General features: G+C 39.7%; 1 protein-coding gene across 6 annotated transcripts in view; it reads left to right on the forward strand.

The window, feature by feature from the left end:
• The window catches only part of DNM3 (dynamin 3), a gene marked incomplete at its 3' end in the record, with an annotated part of 461,945 nt that overhangs the window by 112,168 nt on the left and 331,293 nt on the right, over nt 1–18,484 (forward strand). For all 6 annotated transcript variants that reach the window (XM_080942239.1, XM_080942242.1, XM_080942240.1 and 3 more), the window contains exons 3-4: nt 7,742–7,891; nt 8,904–9,107. In XM_080942239.1, the coding sequence (XP_080798365.1) occupies nt 7,742–7,891; nt 8,904–9,107 (354 nt within the window). The remainder of the gene's footprint in view (nt 1–7,741; nt 7,892–8,903; nt 9,108–18,484) is intronic.

The raw sequence follows: 18,484 nt of genomic DNA on the forward strand, positions 1-18,484 counted from the left end.
TTCCTATGGAGTCCCTGTCTTTTTTAGTCCTCTCAATCCTTCCCCCTTAACTCTTCCGCAAGACTATCTGATGACTCTGAATCTGTTCTCACTGGCGGCTGGGAAGAGCCTCTCAGAGGATGGTTATGCTAGGCTCCAGTCTGCAGAGATTGGTACTTGCCCATGGGATGGGTCTCAGTTTAGGTCAGTCATTGGTTGGCCCTTCCCTCCTCCTGCCTGGCTACAGGAAGTGGCCACTTTAGGATCCATAACCCCACTGCTAAGAGTCTCAGCTAGAGTCATCCCCACAGACCCACGGACCCTTCCCACCCACGTCCCAGGTCTCTGTCACACTCGAGAGATGCACTTGCCCACGGAAGATTTACATTCTCTCTCCCCTGCTTTCCCTATACCTGATTCCCCACTTCCCCATCTTCTCTCCTGCCCAGTTATCTCCCTCCACCCCCTCCAACATCTGAAATTTTCCTTTTGAAAACTGGCATTCCTCAATGGTGTATGCAAAGCAGATTTTTTGAGAGAAGGAGGGATTCTGAGGATGTTCACTAACTATCAGGGAAGGACAGACATACAATGTAGCCTCTGCCTTTGGGGAAATATGTTTAAAAAACACAATCATACAAAAGTACTCTTTACAACCAAAAAGAAAGACAATGGTGTGACGAATGCCTTTTGCTTATGTGATAAATGCATTCTATCTTCATTGGAGCCCTTTGCTCAGAAAACAGCATTATCAGAACATTTCAAAACCTAAGGCTATATATAAAATGCTGACCACACAAATCTCAGAATAAAGATTAATGAGTGGTTGTATCCCGGTTCTCCATAATTGCTGTTTTCTAGTTAACCTTGAGTAATTAAAACATATACATGTTGGAAACATTTAAACTCTTATGGTAATACTGTGTTTTTCTCGAATGATTAGAACAATACCCAGGCATATACCACCTCACCCTTCCCCCACACTGCTGTCAGCCATTTAACCTAGCATAATCTTTTTTTCCCTACCAGTCAAAATGACAGTGCTAATTGTATCAGGCACTAAAGCAAAAAGAGCCATGGCTCTGTTTTTAAGAATGCTCTTCCATTATTAATTTTATCTGCTATAAAGTGCATCTTATTGTTGCTTTAGTAAGGCTGTTCTACCATTAAGAAAACATGAAAGGTATTTAAAACTAAGGGTTTTACTTTATGAAACTGAAGACATACTGTCTCAAATTAGAATTTCAGGATGCATTCCCAGGGTTTCAGGCTTATGCACACACAGCCTTCATCCTTTATCTCAGCTCCTGGCTAAGATATTGAATGTACTGTTCAGGTTGATCCCGGGCTGAAGCCTGGCATTGGTGGAGATGGAGACTATTTGATGTAACTGTATCTGAAGTGAAAAAGAACTCAGGGAATGTAGCAAGAGAGCCCATCACTGGAGACTATGTTTTTCTATGACAGCACATCTCAAAATCATAAAATGAGATGTGCCTCATAGGTCTTCAAGCAAAATAGATTACCATTGTAAACAACTTTCGCCAGGCCCTTAAAAAGTCTTGCTATTCAGTGTTCTATGAAGTTCAGCTTTGAGTCAGTTAGAATTTCCTTCACACCCAGACTCAAACAAACCTTCTCTCCCGGAGTGGTGTGTTAGCTTTGTGGTAACCCTCTCTGAGCTGTTCATGTACTTGTATCTTGAACAGCAGGGAGGTAAACATGATCCTTTAGGCTTTAGTTGCTTGTAAAGATTCACTTGAGAATTGTGATGCCTTATGCTGGCTGATGTTCCCCCTTCCCAACACTTGCACATGCTCTGTCTACTAGGTACAGACATCCATTAACAGCACTGCATCTGCTGCCAGAGGAACTCAGCGGTTGAGCTCTATGGCTATGAGCTGCAGTTTATGGGAACTATGTATTTCTAGTAAGAAAGTGGGACGCATGTCTGTCAGTTCTTACCATATCGTTAGGCACAGAGGGGTCCAGACCTGTGAGTCTCAGGTTGAGTAGAGGATGGGTTATAGATTGGTTTAATCGAATATTGCAAATGGTAAAGCATCAGTTCTCTCCCATCCTGTAAGATTTGACTCCATAGGAAAATTTCCATCCTGTCAGTCTCCCTAAAATGTTAGGCAGATCTGAGCCCAGAGGTACATATAGGTTAAACCCAAACTGAAATACTTGCTGTGGTTATTTTTGCTACTCATTTAGATTCCTTTTATAGCTAGCTGGTGTATATGCTTTCTTTCTATAATTTATGTTGTAGTAGAAATATTATTATTGTACAGTTAGTAGCCAATAAAAATATATGCAAGCATTATTATTTCTTTAATTTAGTTTTGCTTAATTTTTAATTCTAAGTTTTATTTTTATTTTATGGATACGAATATTTTGCCTGCAAACATGTACAGGCAACATCAGTGCCCATAGAGGACAGAAGAAAGCACTGGATCCCCAGGAACTATAGTTACAGATAAATGAGTTGCCATGAATGTGTTGGGAACTAAACCCTGGTCCTCTGCAAGAGTAATGTGTTCTTAACTACCAAGCGATCTCTCTAGCCCATTAAACCAATCCAAACCAAACATTTTATTTTACATTTATTTCATAGTGTGTGTGTGTGTGTGTGTGTGTGTGTGTGTGTGTGTGTAATTTGAAGGTGTAAGCTTTCTCCTACCAAAGGGGTCCAGGGTCAAACTCAGTTCATTAGCCTTAGCAGTACTGAGCCATCTTGCTGGCTCCAGAAATGTTTTTATAGTCATTGATTTGAGACAAGCCTTATAAGGTCTCACCCTCAAGAGTGGATGTCACACACCCCTATCATCCTCACTTCAACGTGTTCTGTTTATTTCCACTTTACAGATGAGCTGCCAGGGTTGTCTTGTTCTTCCTGGCCTCTCACTGCCTCCTCCCCGAGACACAGCGTCAGCATCTCCTGCTTCTTTGCTCTTACATTGTCACCTCTCCTGTAATGTGGGACACAAGCTGTCAGTGTTAGCTTGTGAACACACAGTTTGCATGTATCACAGGAACTCTCTGGAATTCACATTCTGCTCCAGAGTCCTGCCATGCTTCTCTTGCTTTTACAATAAAACTCCTTATAAACAATGTTGATCATAGGTCTCTAATTCCTGGCTACTCAGGTTCCTATAATCCTAACTGAGTCATCTTTTCTCCCACGCCTCCGCTGTGACGGCTCTTACCAACTTCCTGAAGGCATGGAAGATCTATTGGACTTTCTATTGGACTTTAGCTCATCTCTCACCTCTTCTCTCAGAACTCCATTTCTGTTTCTGATTACCACACCGGGGCCCATTTCTGCCTAAATGTAACGAGTTCCAAATATATATATATCTTTATACAGCTCAGACTTCTCCCTGCATGACAAACCCCAAGAATATAGCTCTAGAGGCATTTCTTTGCTAATTAAAAAAGGCCCCCTTATTTTTTGACTGAAAGCACTTGACTGCCATCTTCTGGGGAAGTCTGGGGTTTCCACACGCTCTGGATTAAACTGAGTCAACTGCATTAGTACAATCCTCATCAGGAGCAGATGTTCCTGTGTTGGTGTGTGTGTGTGTGTGTGTGTGTGTGTGTATGTACCTGAGCTCAACTCAATGCATACCCACACAGTACAGTTCAGGGAAGCCCACCTAGACTCCTGATTTCTGACTCCTTCCCCATCCTGCCCCAGGCCTTTTCATTCACTTTCTTCTACTTCAGAATTCTTCTGATTGCTGAGGTGGAATCCTGTGAAACTACTGTTAGCACACCACTCTCTTGCAGCCCAACTTGAACCCAGTAGGTCATATTTCTCTTCCCTTCAAAGTATAGTAGATTCCAATCATTTCTCAGCACCCCACTTTGGTGCCTCTGCTCCAACTATGACTTGGATTGTTCTAGCATCTGCTTCCTCTAGCTTTTCATTGTGCCCCTTAATGCAGCATCCAGTATCACTCATCTCAGTGACATCATATTCTCTCTCTAACCCCTGTCCCTGTGTAGTCCACCATATCACTTAAGGTGAACACAAAAGTCCCTAGGTTGTCTCTCCATCATCCAAGCCTGTTCCCATCTCCAACTATGTCAACCTTTCATGCCCCTCTCCAGCAAACCCAGCATGGTGTGGCTTCAATCACTCTGTCTAAATGCTCAATAATACCCCAAAATTTCCCACAATATCCATCACCCCCATCTTTTATTGTTTCTGCCATTCTTGTCAACTGTCAGGTACACATTGTTACTATATAACTTCATTACATAGTAACCTTGTGATCCAACAGAGGATTGTTTCCCTCTGTTAAGCCCCGGTTTCTGCAAGTAGATTTTAAAGAGGACTCTTTGATTAACTAAGTAAATCAAGACAGCCCAGAATCCATTTGCGGGACACAAAGGTTTGGGATGATCCTGCACACACCAGCTCTCCAAGTTCTAGGATAAAGGTATTTTTCTGGAGTCCAGAATTGAATTTAAATCTAAATTGAAAACCTCAGAGGTTTTGCAACCTTCTAGAAGGACATCAGCTAGATTCCTGCAGAGAGAGCAAATGGGTGCCATCTAGTGGTAGCCAAGGAAGCTTGCTTTGTGCTACTCAAATTGTCATCAGTACATTTTTATTAATTTAACCGACAATTTGACACAGTTGTATAATGTATTATAAACATATTTAGTCCTTCTGACTCTCTTATATCCCCCACATATGCCTAAAGATACTTCTCAAACAGTCCCTTGTACTTTTATGTTTTATTTCTACATGTAGGTCTCTGGCAGCTACCCCAGCTGCTGGGCTTTATGACATTATCAGCCAAACCGTATCAAGTAGACAGTGTTTTATAGGGCTCCCCTCCCCCAAGTCCTATGTACTTTCCTCCCCACCTTCCCAAGATGTGCCCTATGCCTTAGAGGGTGTGATATAGGTTTTTCATTTAGAGTCAAGCACTTAACAGTCATTTATTCTCTCTGCATTTTGGCCAGTCATTCAAACTCAAATTTATTAACAGGTTAAAATGTGGCCATAATAGAGACCATATAGACTTTCTGGTTGTAATAATTAGGATAGTGGCAAGTCTCATGGGAACATTTTCCGCAGACTATACCAGGCTGGAAAATAAAGAATTTTATTTTTTTAATTACTTTTTTTCCCACTTCTCCATTGTGTTTTCGAGATGAAGAGCAGGGCCTTGCCTATGCTCAATTTTCACACATCGCTGAACTAGATATGAACCATTTCTAATATTAGTGTTTACTTACTTATTTGAGATCTGATTTTTCTTTCCTGTTTGATGGCCTTCAAATGCTCACATTCCTACAAGTTGAAAGTATAATGAAAGGAAGGCCCCATCTTCTGGAGAGTTATATTCTGGTACTAATGTCAAGTGGTTGAGTAAAACTGTAGGAAAAACAGTGATCTCTCTAGGACAGATGTCAAAGCCCTATGAATGGGTTCATTCAGAAGATGTGGTGTCTGAGCTAGCTTGGGATTTTGCAGAGAGCAGGACTGATTATCACGTGGAGAAGCTGTACATCTTGATGGGAAAGACAACAATTCTGCTAGGTTGTAACTGTCACTCTAGCATTTGGAAAGCAAGGTCATTTTAGAACATTGGTGGCTTGAAGCAGAACTCCTTAGTCTCCTCCAGGAGGCCTTGTTTCCACTCCCCTTGCTGGGGAGGAGGTGGGTACTGTTTGTTTGCTGATAGGAGACAGGAACAGTGGTCAGATAAGCAAGGGCAGGTGATGATAGTCCCAGAAAGGAGATGACCTCTGAAAGCAGACATTCAGATTATTCCCTGATCTTTTCACTTGCCAGACCCCTGTCTGTTCAGCGCTAGAATTCAATGGTTAAAACATTGGAATGAGACAAGGAAGCTGATGTTATGTAAGCATAAAGAATCATTTTCCAACTAAAACTAATTTTTAAACACTCATATAAGAGGCCAAACCTTTAGTTCATCCTCAGTGAATGGGTCCAGATAGAAGCTTCTGCCAGGGATTTGTTGATGTAATTAAGACTCTGATTTCTTCTTTCTTCATATATAGCATGAACTTCTTCCCACACATCAGTACATTGTTCTTACTCCATTTCCTGACCTTGTCCACATCTCCATCTCTGCCTGTCCTAGCATTTAAAGCACAGACTGGTATCTCCTCCACACAGCCAGTGTTAGCTTTATCATATTCTTTGTGGCTCCTCAGCTCAACACTGAGGTGCTTGATGAAGAGGCACCCCACTCTAAAACATCATCGCTATTGGCTTTGGCCAGTTTTTAGATGAATTTTCAGTGTCTCTGGCAAAAATTATAAAGGCTTCCTAGCCTTGACTCAACTATCCATTAGGCCTAAGATGCTCAGCCTTATTATATGTTTGATGGAACAATTCGTCAGCTTGGAGAAATGAAAGTATCTTCTAAGATTTGTTTAATGTTTGTCTTAGTTAGGGTTTCTATTCCTGCACAAAATATCATGACCAAGAAGCAAGTTGGGGAGGAAAGGGTTTATTCAGCTTACACTTCCACATTGCTGTTCATCACCAGAGGAAGTCAGGACTGGAACTTAAGCAGGTCAGGAAGCAGGAGCTGATGCAGAGGCCATGGAGGGATGTCACTTATTGGCTTGCTTCCCCTGGCTTGCTCAGCCTTTCTTATAGAACCCAGGTCTACCAGACCAGGGATGGCACCACCCACAATGGGCTGGGCCCTCCCCCCTTGATCACTAGTTGAGAAAATGCCTCACAGCTGGATATCCTGGGGGCATTTCCTCAACTGAGGCTCTTTTCTCTGTGATAACTCCAGCTTGTATCAAGTTGACACACAAAACCAGCCAGTACAATGTTATAATACAAGGTTTTGTTTTCATAGATATCTCTAGAAGTAGATATCAAAATTGGTAATATAACAGTTGGGTCGTGTTGGCATGCCTTTGTAATTCCAGTGCTTAGAAGACTGAGGCAGGAGTTTGAAAGCATCTTGTGCTACATAGAAAATTTTAGTCTAGCTTAGACACTATAGCCAGGCATTGCTTCAAAAAAGATGGAATAAAAAGTAAAAACAAAACAAAAACAAAAAACCCCAAACAAACAAACAAACAAACAAAGCCAACCAACCAATCAAACAACCCTTTCATTTTCTTTGGTTGTTATTTATATATTTTTTGAAAGAATTCTTTCTTCTACTTATATAATTATTTTTGACTGTAGGCAAATATTTTTAATGTAATAATTGGTCTATTTTTTGAGAAGTTCTATGTATACAAATTGATATGGTATTTTGAATAGTATGCTGCCAAGTCTAAAATACCATGTTTAAAAAGAACTGAGCAAATACTGTTTCTAAGTTACCTGGCTTTGAAGCTGTGTTTGTGTAACAGTATTCCATCCTAATGGGACGGCGATGTTGAAAAAGGAGATGCCAGTTATCTAGTGTTAGAAGGTAGGCATTGCATGTAACCCAGATCTAACATTTTTAATAGCAGGGTACCATGTTTTTGTTTGGTTTATCGTTTAGGCAGCCACAATTATTTATAACCATTCATTAGGCTTGATGGCTCAGGAAATTCTTAGAGAAGTTAATTGTTGCTCGAAAATTAGCAAAATTGCCATTTTTAGAGCATCTTCATTCTTGTTAACTGCTGAATTGTTTTGATAGCTGATGAACAACATTGGTAATTTGATTTTTACTTAAATAAGGCATTGCTTGCTTGATGTAATGCTGACATAAATGCATGTGTTTCTCTGTTTTTTGTTGTTTGTTTGTTTTAGAATATGCTGAGTTTCTACACTGCAAAGGAAAAAAATTTACAGATTTTGATGAAGTTCGCCATGAAATCGAAGCAGAAACGGACCGGGTTACAGGAATGAATAAGGGTATCTCTTCTATACCCATTAACCTCCGAGTCTACTCTCCCCACGGTAAGGGTGACTTCCAAATTTGAACGTTTCTCCTCAAGCCTTCTTCACTAGACCAATTCATGTTCGTTGCAGAGCAAGCAGACAGTGCTGAGTCTCTGGGATGCTTGTGCCCTGATGCCTGCTGTACAGTTCAAAGAGCTCAGACTGTCTAGAGACAGGAAGGGGCTGACAACATTGTAATTGACTTGACCATTGAAAAATAATCCTCTTATTATTTTTTTTTATTATAAACTTTCAGAAATCAGAGATTGCAAGGTGGGCACCTGAAAACTTCTTTTTCAATTAGTACTGTCTTCACTCTGTGCCAAAAAAATTTTAGAGGTATGTGGCCAAGTCCTTCCCAGCTGCTCTTCCTGTAGTACTTTCTTTATCTCATTCCCAAGGAACCAAGTTGATTTTTATCCCTTGAGTGTCAGCATGATTTCCCACAAGGACTCGGTCCCCACACGGAGGAGGCAGTAGTCAGGTTGGACTGGAGTCACCTTGGCATGCATGACTGCTGGTACAGCGCCCCTGTTCCACTCAAAGCAGCACAAATGGCCCACAGTTTCCACGGAGGAAAAGTGGCTAACCCTCAGCAAATATCGTATGATGCCTTAGAAGGGAAGGGTGATTGCTACCCTGAAAGTTTTTATATCACTTGAAGGCAATGCAGAAGCCTGGCAGACAGCATATGCATTTATTGTTCAGTGTTTTAATTTTAGCTGCCTAGTTATGACAGCAAGGGTAGGAAAGCTCTCTCAGCAAACCGGGAGGCATTTGTAAATCAACGCCGTTCACATTATGTTAGGATGAACGTCTGGCTTTAGCACACTCATGTAAAAATAGAGAAAACCAGCACACTCATTTTGTGCTTTCCCTTCTCCACCTTTGTGCTGGAGTCACTCACATTCACAATACATAAAGCTGTGCTGAGTGGCAGATGACACAGCCACCTATGGTGTCTTTTAGACGACCTTGTGGTGATTTTTGGACAGGCGTTGGTAAGACTCTCCCATTCTTTCCCACACAGTGTTAAATCTAACACTAATCGACCTACCTGGAATAACGAAAGTGCCCGTGGGAGACCAGCCTCCAGATATTGAGTATCAGATCAGAGATATGATTATGCAGTTCATCACGAGGGAGAACTGTCTGATTCTGGCTGTCACACCAGCCAACACCGATCTTGCAAACTCGGATGCACTGAAGCTAGCCAAAGAAGTTGATCCTCAAGGTGAGTGTGTGTGACCATTCAGATGAGAAAGAATCATTGCAAGAATCCAAGAGCTTTGGTCATATGTGCAGGTGGCCCAAATTCTCATGACTTGGTTCATAAAATTTTGCAAGGTCAATGTTGGTAAATATTTTATACTTTGGATGCTGAAAAAAGAAGAACTAGGAAAAACAGTCAAATACTACTTAATTAAAATAACATTAACTGAAAGCCAGGAACATAGACACTGTCAAACCTCATGGAGAGCTTAGTTTTAAAGGTTACTAAAATAAATTCTGCAACAGAAGGATCACACTTACTTTCTCAAATGTGCCAATGAGAACGCTTTCTATTGTCTTTTGTTTTTTACTGTTCACTGAAAGCAGGAAATTTAAGCAACAAAGATTATTTAGTTTGCATTTATTTGATATATATCTTAACATCAGGGATGTTTTTCTTGTTATTTGTAGATCAGAATCTAGAAAATTTTTTTCCTTATGCTGATGTTTTAATTTTTTCTTTCTCTGAGTTGAGAAATTACCATTTTCAAAGAATTCAGTTGTCTAAAGTAACAAAAGACTCTCAGAGACACGAGCTTTCAACATGGAGATGTGTGGTCCTCAATTCTAGGACTTTTGATTTTTGTTATGGTTAATCCTCTCCTTTTATTTGTTGTCTTTGTTTCTACTTCTTACTATTTCTTCTGCCCTCCTCTGAACTGTTCCTCTCCTAACATACACTCTTCAGTCTTTTCACACTTTGAACTTGCATGATTTATTCAATTAGAACCTCTCCTCTAGTTAATTTTTCATTTGTGATATTTCTGAGGTTCCAAGAGCATCTTGTTATTTTATGCATGTTGTATTTCTTTTTTAAATAGCAGATTGCTCTTGCCTTTGTGAATGCAGCCATTAAGAATTTTAATCAAAACCTTTTTAGATTCTTCTCTTACAATGCACTTAATCTCAGAGTGCATTCTGGTGGCCTTGGTCTCTGTCTTGGATGCTTTTGTCAAATATGTGATGACTTTCTGCCACCTGTTTCTTGCTGAGGGCAAAACACTGAAAAGCTGATACATGTACAGGATTGGAATCCATTGGTTAGTAGACTTTATGTACAAAAACTGGGCTGAAACCTGGTCACTTTTGTTAGTAGAATTTCCAAGCTGTTAGAATGGATATCTTCTCTTGAGCTGGTAAAACAGTAGACCATATACCAAATGTATTTGAATCCAAGATTAAGAGTGCACCAGTATGATAGTAGGAAAGTAATTTTCATCACAAGATACAATACATAGACTTTATTAGTCTCTCTGATTTTATATGACATTTTCTAAGGACGGAGTCTGAAGACCACCTAACTCGGTTTCTTCTGAAAGCAACTGAGTATTATACTGAGGCTGAAGCAGGGTAGTTGTGCATTGTGGAAGGTGGAGAGAGGGTCTGAAGCTCTAACAGTGTTCTGTATGAACCACCTCTGCTATTTTCAACTCTATGTCCCTGGTGCTCCCGTTCTGGAGCTTTCCTCAAGTTCTGGAATAACAAACAATTGGTTTCTTTCTGTTTGGCTTTCTCCATCATCCTTGAGACGAAGGCTTAGAACAATGCAGATAAAGGCTACCAATGCCCAGATAAGGGCCAGCACCAGGACCCCCCTCTCTAGTACCAGTGTCCCAGGGAAGTTTATCTTTTAGATACAGACCATGTAATGTAGCTATTAAAATGATACTATATCATGCTTGTCCACAGCCAATTTGTCCCCAAGAAGCAAGGCTAGGGTTGTGGAGTTAGGACAGATAGTCCTTCCACTATTGATTGTACTGTCATTAGCTCCCAAGAAATTCACATGTAATCAAACCAGATAAAGCTTCTGCAGGAGTGCAGATGAAAGGCTACCTAGTCCCTGACTCCTCCTTCCTTCTACCTTGACCTCCATCCCCTTGAAATGTCTTCTTTTCTGATATAGACTCTGTGTACAGGTCGGTGGTAGTAACTCATACTGTTCTTGTGTAATCCTCACGAGTCACACAAATCTAGCAAAAGAAAACACAACAACAAGTTATATGTCCCTTGTACTGTCGTTGAATTACATGTTCTATAAATGTTAGGTCCAGCTGGGTTTTGGGTTTTAGGATTGTTTAGATTTGCTATTTTCTTGTTGATCTTCTGTGTGGTTACATTAAAGTCTCCATGACTGTTGAATCTTCTTTATGTTAGTTCCCCAACCAGGGGAGGGTTGTTATGTTTTTAGATGCATTTCTAATAGTCATTTCTTCTTAATCTTTATCATCATGTGATATCCTGGAGAAACTTCTATTTTATTTCATACTGGTAACCTTCCTGTTCTCATGTGGTTGATGTTTGAGTGACATATCCTCTCCCTTCTTACATTCAATTGTTTAGTCATTTTGAAATCAAATACGTCTATTGTAGACAGTGTGCAGTTGGATCACAAATTTGAATTTTAAAAACAAATGTAGCATCTTAATAAGTTGAACATGCTATATTAGTCAGAGTTACGTAGGGTCCCAGAACTTATGGAATGCCTCTGCATATTAAGGAAAATTATTGGACTGACTTACAGTCTGCAGTCCAGCTAACCCAACAATGGGCACCTGTGAATGGGAAATCCAAGGATCTAGTAGTTGGTCAGACCCATGAGGCTGGTTGTTTCAGCTGTTTTTTTTTTTTTTTTTTTTTTTTTTTTTTTTTTGTATAAGCTGGAATCCTGAAAAATTAGGTTCCAACAGATGTGCTGTAAGTAAGCTCAGGCAGGCAGAGAAGAAAGCCTTCCTTCTCCCATTGTCTGATGTCTCAGGAATAATTTCTATTAACTAGTTCTTTTTATTTCATACATGATTTCTTCATGTATACTTTTATGGCTATTGTGGCTGTGATTGTTATTTTCATTTGTATGTCATAATTTCTTCATATATATTTTTATTGTTGCTGAGTGTCATTGAGCAGATTCTGTCCCCACTCCTGCCCATGAGTCTCCCCAACCCAAGACTTATTTTTTTTAACAGATGTTGTTACTTGCTTGGTTAGCACTTTTCCTGAACTGACATTTCTTGCTGTATGCAGCCACTCCAGTCTTGCTCCATCCCCTTCACAGATGGCTAATAACTAACTCTACAGCAATTTCCTTATCTCAGAGTCCACAGCTCTCCCAGCATGCCCTTTGCCTCACTGTATGAGGTCTAATGTTCCAAGTTTACAACCCCACCTTCACTTTCACTTTGGGTTAATACAGAGCCCAAGTATGTAAAAATGTAGGGTTCTCCCATGCCTGTTCTGATTACACTAATGTATAAACATTCTCAAGGCCTTTGTGAACTCCTCATTTCAGGCTTTTCTCTTTTGGTTAGATGTTTCTTTGTCACATTTGTTCTCACTGCCCGAAGCAGCTATAGTTTTAAATAATTACCACTGATTATTTTTGACAAATACTCCCTGGGGTAAAGGCTTTCCATACCAAGTAGGCTCTCAGTCATGTTAAATAAGAAAAAGCTACAGGGATGGCAACTTTTAGGGAATTGTCCTATAGGTTAAATAATTGTTTTTAAAGCTATATTTTCAGTACTCCCCAACCCCATCTGCTTTGTTCAGACTCACCAAGTAACTAGTTTTTACCCTGATGACAGAGGTTGAATGAGGATGGATAGAGATCATGGGGCTGGAGAGGGCAGAAGGACAGGTCAGTATACCACCCAGCCTGTTGCTTTTATTGAGATTAATCTGTTTTTCTGGGATGAATGCCCTTCAAATCATTGCAAGCCTGTCTTTAATTAATGCAGCTTTGAAAAAGTTGATTTTGGCATTTTTGGCCATGTTCTTTCTTAGTGCTTCAGGGAAAATGGCCTTTTCAAAGGTATTTACTCCAGCATTCCCACAGACATCTTTCACACTGCACAATTGCCACAGCCAGAAGCTGTCTGTGCAAATGCCTCTGAGTTACATGGTGAGGACAGTCTAGTTGTGACATCTGTTCCCCTGTTGGCCCTCAGGGTTGATTTGCCTGGTCTCTCCTCACCATGCCATATGTATCTTTTCTAAAGTTTTTCCCTTGACTAACTAAAAATATTGACCTATTTAGACCGCAATGGAGTATTTTCTATTCAAGGTTATATTAACTAGAATTATTATCCACCAAGACACCAAATTATATAGGTTTTTTTTTTTTGGAGAGATAGTCTATTTTAAAAGTTTTACCTTATACTAAATTAAGACTACTTGATATAGAGAAGCCATTTTCATCAAAGTATGGCTGAAAGATATTCAAATATATAGTTGGTTAGAAAGTTAATGTTGAAAAGTTAATTACAAATTATGTGCATTATTATGTTTAAAAAAGATGCTTCTGGAAAAGAAACAGGCTAAGTAGTATGAATATTTCAAGTCTTATTAAGGATCTTGCAACACTCTTGGGTTTAGGACAGGTCCCGAATGGCAACAATTTGTATCCTTGTAGACAAACAAAGAAAAGGGTATTTGAGACATAGAGAGGCAGGGGAGAAGGTCATGTGGGTGTTGAAGATAAGATTGAGTTATGTTGTCACAAGCAAAAGAACAACGGATACCATGAGGAATTGGAAGAGACAAGGATCCTTCTCTTGTTGTAGAAAATATTTAATCTCAATGGGGGTTTCTACCCCACCGTTGATCATCCAGTTCCCTGATAAAGAACATAAAATATTTATATTTATAATAAACTTTTAAAGCACTAGAGCTGGGCAGATATCTACTCTCTATTATATAATATGTATTTCCTGCCAATATGACTTGTCATTTTTTGCCTGGGCTGCTTTTACTTTGACTAGCTAGCCCTCATGGCCAGTTCTCACGATTGATCTTTTACCCCATTGAATCTTTTCTTCTCTCCACATTCTCACTCTTCTCATGTAGTCCTGCATTAGACTCCAAGCCTGTGGATCAAAACCCTGCCTATCTCTCTTCTGCCTAGCTACAGGCTGTAGACATCTTTATTCAACCAATAGTATTAAATTAAGGAGCAAGTTCACATAACATTACTTGGCATACATGAGGATCTCTTCATCCATAGAGGCAACTAGATTTTGGGGGCAAGTATTTAGCATTACACTACATAGTAAAAAAGCTCAACATTCCCTAGAGACTCTGCAGGAAATGTGGCATAACTGGCATCTTGATTTTCGACTTAAGTTTTCCAGAATTTCAGGACAACAAATTCTTGTTTTAAGCCACCAGTTTGTTACAACAAGTCTAACAGATGGATTCAGGTAATAGCTAGAGTCTTGAGCTTTCAGTTGTGATAATTTAGGGCATGGATGTATTTAGAAAAAAAAAGAGGAGGGCCAGAGGAGCCTGGAAGACCTCTAGTGACAGGAGAGAAATAGATGTCATGGAAAAGTGGCAGAGAACTGAGTAGGCATTGTCTTTTAGAAGCTAAGACAAAGATCTTCAAGAACAACAATGTTATTGGTTTTGCTAAAACCTATAGCAAGGTTAAGAAGAGTGACATTGTAGATAGGTCAACCAGGCCTACAGCTCATAACCTGTGAAAATCACAAGAGTCAGAAGAAGAACAGGGTACTGGTGGCTGTAGAGTAGTGACATTCTTCTGTGATATAATTAGGTGGCCTCCATTCACCCAAAAGACATGAAAGGGAGGGTACCATATTTGTTCACTTCTCTTCATTAGCTAAGTCTTCACGGTCTATTTTCAACCTTAGACCAAAGCTGCCTAAAAGGGCTGTGAAGCTGCTTCCAAGTGTGAGCGGCCTTCTTATCACCGTATTCATCCCCACTGATAGGTTTAGATGATTCAGTGGTAAACGGAAAGGAAGCAGCATTGGAATGGTCTGATGTCATCGCTACCTCTAATCTTGGTATACACAGCAGAATTTTTGGTTCTCCGCCAATGAAGATGGGACAGGAGAGTTGACCATTGAATTTGGCACATTAAAGTCCTTGGTGGTATTAATAAGGAGAATGTGGTAAGAAAACATTCAAGAAATGTTGAACTTGAGGAAATCGAGACAAGAACTACAGTTAACATTTTTGAGTTTCACCAAAGACCAAAAAAAAAAAAAAAAAAAAAAAGCTCAGCAGCAATGGTAGTGAAAGATTAAGAGGGCATTTTTTAAAGATGGAAGATGTCACAACATCCCTGTGTACTGATGATGGGAATAGTTGACAAGAGAGACGGTGATGAGTTAAATTCCAAGAAGATAAAGAGAAGATAAATAGACTAGGTAAATAATTGACTAAAGAAGTGGGGATGAGATACAGTAGTGTAAGTCCTGGTTACAGGAGAAGATTGTATTGTTTTTCATATTGTTTTTTCATCTTAACAATATGAAAGGTGAGATCTGGATATAAACAATAGAGGCTCAAAGATTGATTAGTATGGAGATTCCTTTAAAAGCCACATAAAGTTTATTTATGATGGCTCAAGGGCCACCTCTCCTGATAGGCTTTAATGGTTGTGTAACAGTGACACTATGTTTACCCTTCGGCACAGTGTACATTCACAGTGGACATCTGTGCTTTATAGGTTCAGCTAGAGCTTAAGTGGGACAATCCATTATAAACAGGCACTCACATTTATTACTGGGACACAAGTTCATTACCCAGGAAGACTGTCACTGTACCTTTTTATCTTTGGAGCACAGCAGTGTTTTAGCATCACACATCACACTGGTCATCCACAAGAGAGGGCTGTTCAAAGGCCTTCTGGGAGCTAGATGGGTCTGGAGACTCCTTTCATGGTGATTTATTTCTCAGTCAAATGATTTTGTTTCTGAAACTACCATAGCCACACATCTTCCTGGAATGAAAAATCAGCCCATGAAGAATGTTAGACTTCAGGCTGGCAAAGGGAGAGCCATTTTCTCTTGAGATAATTTGTGAATTGGGTGAGAAGTGACCGTACTTAGCTACTTAGCAGGAGGTTAGTAATTTGTTTGTTTGTTTGTTTTTGTCTGTCTTCCTTTTTTAATCTGGCAAAGTTGAGGTCTATGGGTGTTGGAAGCTGATATGGCCTTTAGCACTATTTAGTAGGTATCCCTTCTGTTGTCTCATCAGGGAGAACCTTGCAGTGCTAAGCTTAGAAGAAACTTCCTATATCTGGGAACTCACTCAACCCTCATGATAAAATGAATATATTTATAAGCAGCAAATATAGGAATGTTCTAAGGAGAAAACTCATTTACTTTTTGGCAGTGTGTTTGTTTCTGCATCAATCCTACCTTAAAATTGTATTCCGATCTTTACCTTGAGATTTTTGCCTTAGTTATATGATCAAGTTATAGACATGAAGACAGTAGGCATGCCAAACATGACAGAGGAAATCCCTTGAGGCTTCAACCCTACACAAAGAACCAAAGGCAACTAAAGCACTCTGAGAGTGGTGGAAACAGCCTTCCCCTGGCAGGAGCTCATCAATTGGTTATCCAGTGTCAAATGATCAGCCCTGAAATCAGACATACAAATAACATATAGTCTGAGCAGTTCTATGAAGAAAACGGAAACACACACACACACACACACACACACACACACACACACACAAACACCACACCACACCACACCACACCACACCACCACCAACACCAGCACCACCACCAATTAATGAGAAAAAGAGAACATGAATTTGAAAGAGAGCAAGGAGAGGTATATGAAAGGCTTTAGGGGAGGCAAGGAAAAAGAGGAATAAAATCATCAGATTGAAATTTGAGAAATAAAAGAAAAATGAAATTAATAAAAATTAAGTAATTATAGTAAGATGAATGTAAATAGCACTGATAATAAATTAATAGGCATAAATATGCACTGTTTTTTAAGGTAAAATAATGTAACATTTTCACTTTAAGAATTCACTTTTGAACTTATTTCTAACATAAATGCAAACTATAAAGTCTGATTTTTTCTTTTACAAATGAAGAAATTGCCAGGATTATTGGTTAAAATGAAAAGATTTGTTGCTTTTGAAAAATTGTCTGTATTCCTTCTGTCCAGTTATTCACCCTTTTAGACCTAGCATTTACCAGGCTTCAGCAGGCCTGAATCAGGTGTCGGTCTGTTCTATAGACATCAAGGGCCACAAACACATACAGTCTACATCCCCACAGGAACTTGCATAGGAAGTGGATGGATTGTATCATTGTTAGACTCCAAAGTCATGTGACATCTCAATGCATGCTAGGACTTTACAATGCAGGCACTTTATTTCACGTGTTTTATGCATGTTATTTGGATTTTATGCCTACACAACTCAGATAGATTTACTCAATCTGGTGTTATCAATTGGCACATGTGCAAAAGGCAGATCATCTCTCATATAAACAGGCTTGTCTAAGAGCAGTTAAGGACTTTCATCTCAGTCTCTGGAGGAAAAAAAACTGAACGACCAGCAAAAGAGCTTACTGGGTGTTCCTCAAAACCAAGATGAAATGAGAGAGCCAACTCCCAAAAGCTGCTTCTGACCTTCCACCTGCACATTATGCACTACACCTACACACACACACACACACACACACACACACACACACACACACACACACTCACATTCACAATAACGATCCACTTTTTTTGTCTGACCCACTTTATTCCTATCCATTGTACATCTATCAGCCTATTCTATTTTTATGTGCTACTGTGGAAGACTCATTAGGTGTTTCCTTATCTCCTTTAAAACCAAATATTCTATTTTATTAAGTTCTTCTTTGTAAGGGCAATATTATTCAACTAATCAGTTTATTATGCTAATTTTTTATTTCATTTTTTCTTTCAATATCAAGGTCCAGTCTCCTTAACTGGCCACTCCTATGAATTTCCTATGCACTAAACTTTTTCCAGCTAATCGCATCTCTATAATTACTTCAATAATCAGTAATTTTCCTATTATGGAAGCTGATCTTCCTATTAATATCCTTCTTGTTTGTTTTGGGAATAAGTCAAGATTAAGAAACAAGAAAAAATGTCATTTGGATATTGTTTAGACCTGAAAGGATCGTGTCTAATCTTCATCGTCCAGTTGGCACACCTGTGGCTGCCTCCCTCAGATAGCCTGCAGAAGTGTCTGTGGCAGTTCCTCCATTGCCATCCCACTGCAGGGGGGACTGTATCTATGCAGGTAGACCAGGGACACGATAGGCACATAGCCTTGAACCCGAGAGCAAGCTAGGAGGCAACATTTCTCTACGGCTCTTCAAGCTCCTGCCTTGCATTCCTTGCCATGGTTTCTCTTGATGATAGTCTGTAACCTTTAAGCTGAAATAACCCCCCCCCAAATCACCAGTGTTTTTATCACAGCAGCAGCAAGCAAGCTAAGACATACCATCATATCATAATAGAGTTTTCCCTGGGAAAAAGAATTCAAATAATGATGCATGTTCTGTGCACGTTCTATTTTTGGTT

This window comes from Micromys minutus (assembly GCF_963924665.1).
Source record: "Micromys minutus genome assembly, chromosome: 1".
NCBI lineage: Eukaryota > Metazoa > Chordata > Mammalia > Rodentia > Muridae > Micromys > Micromys minutus.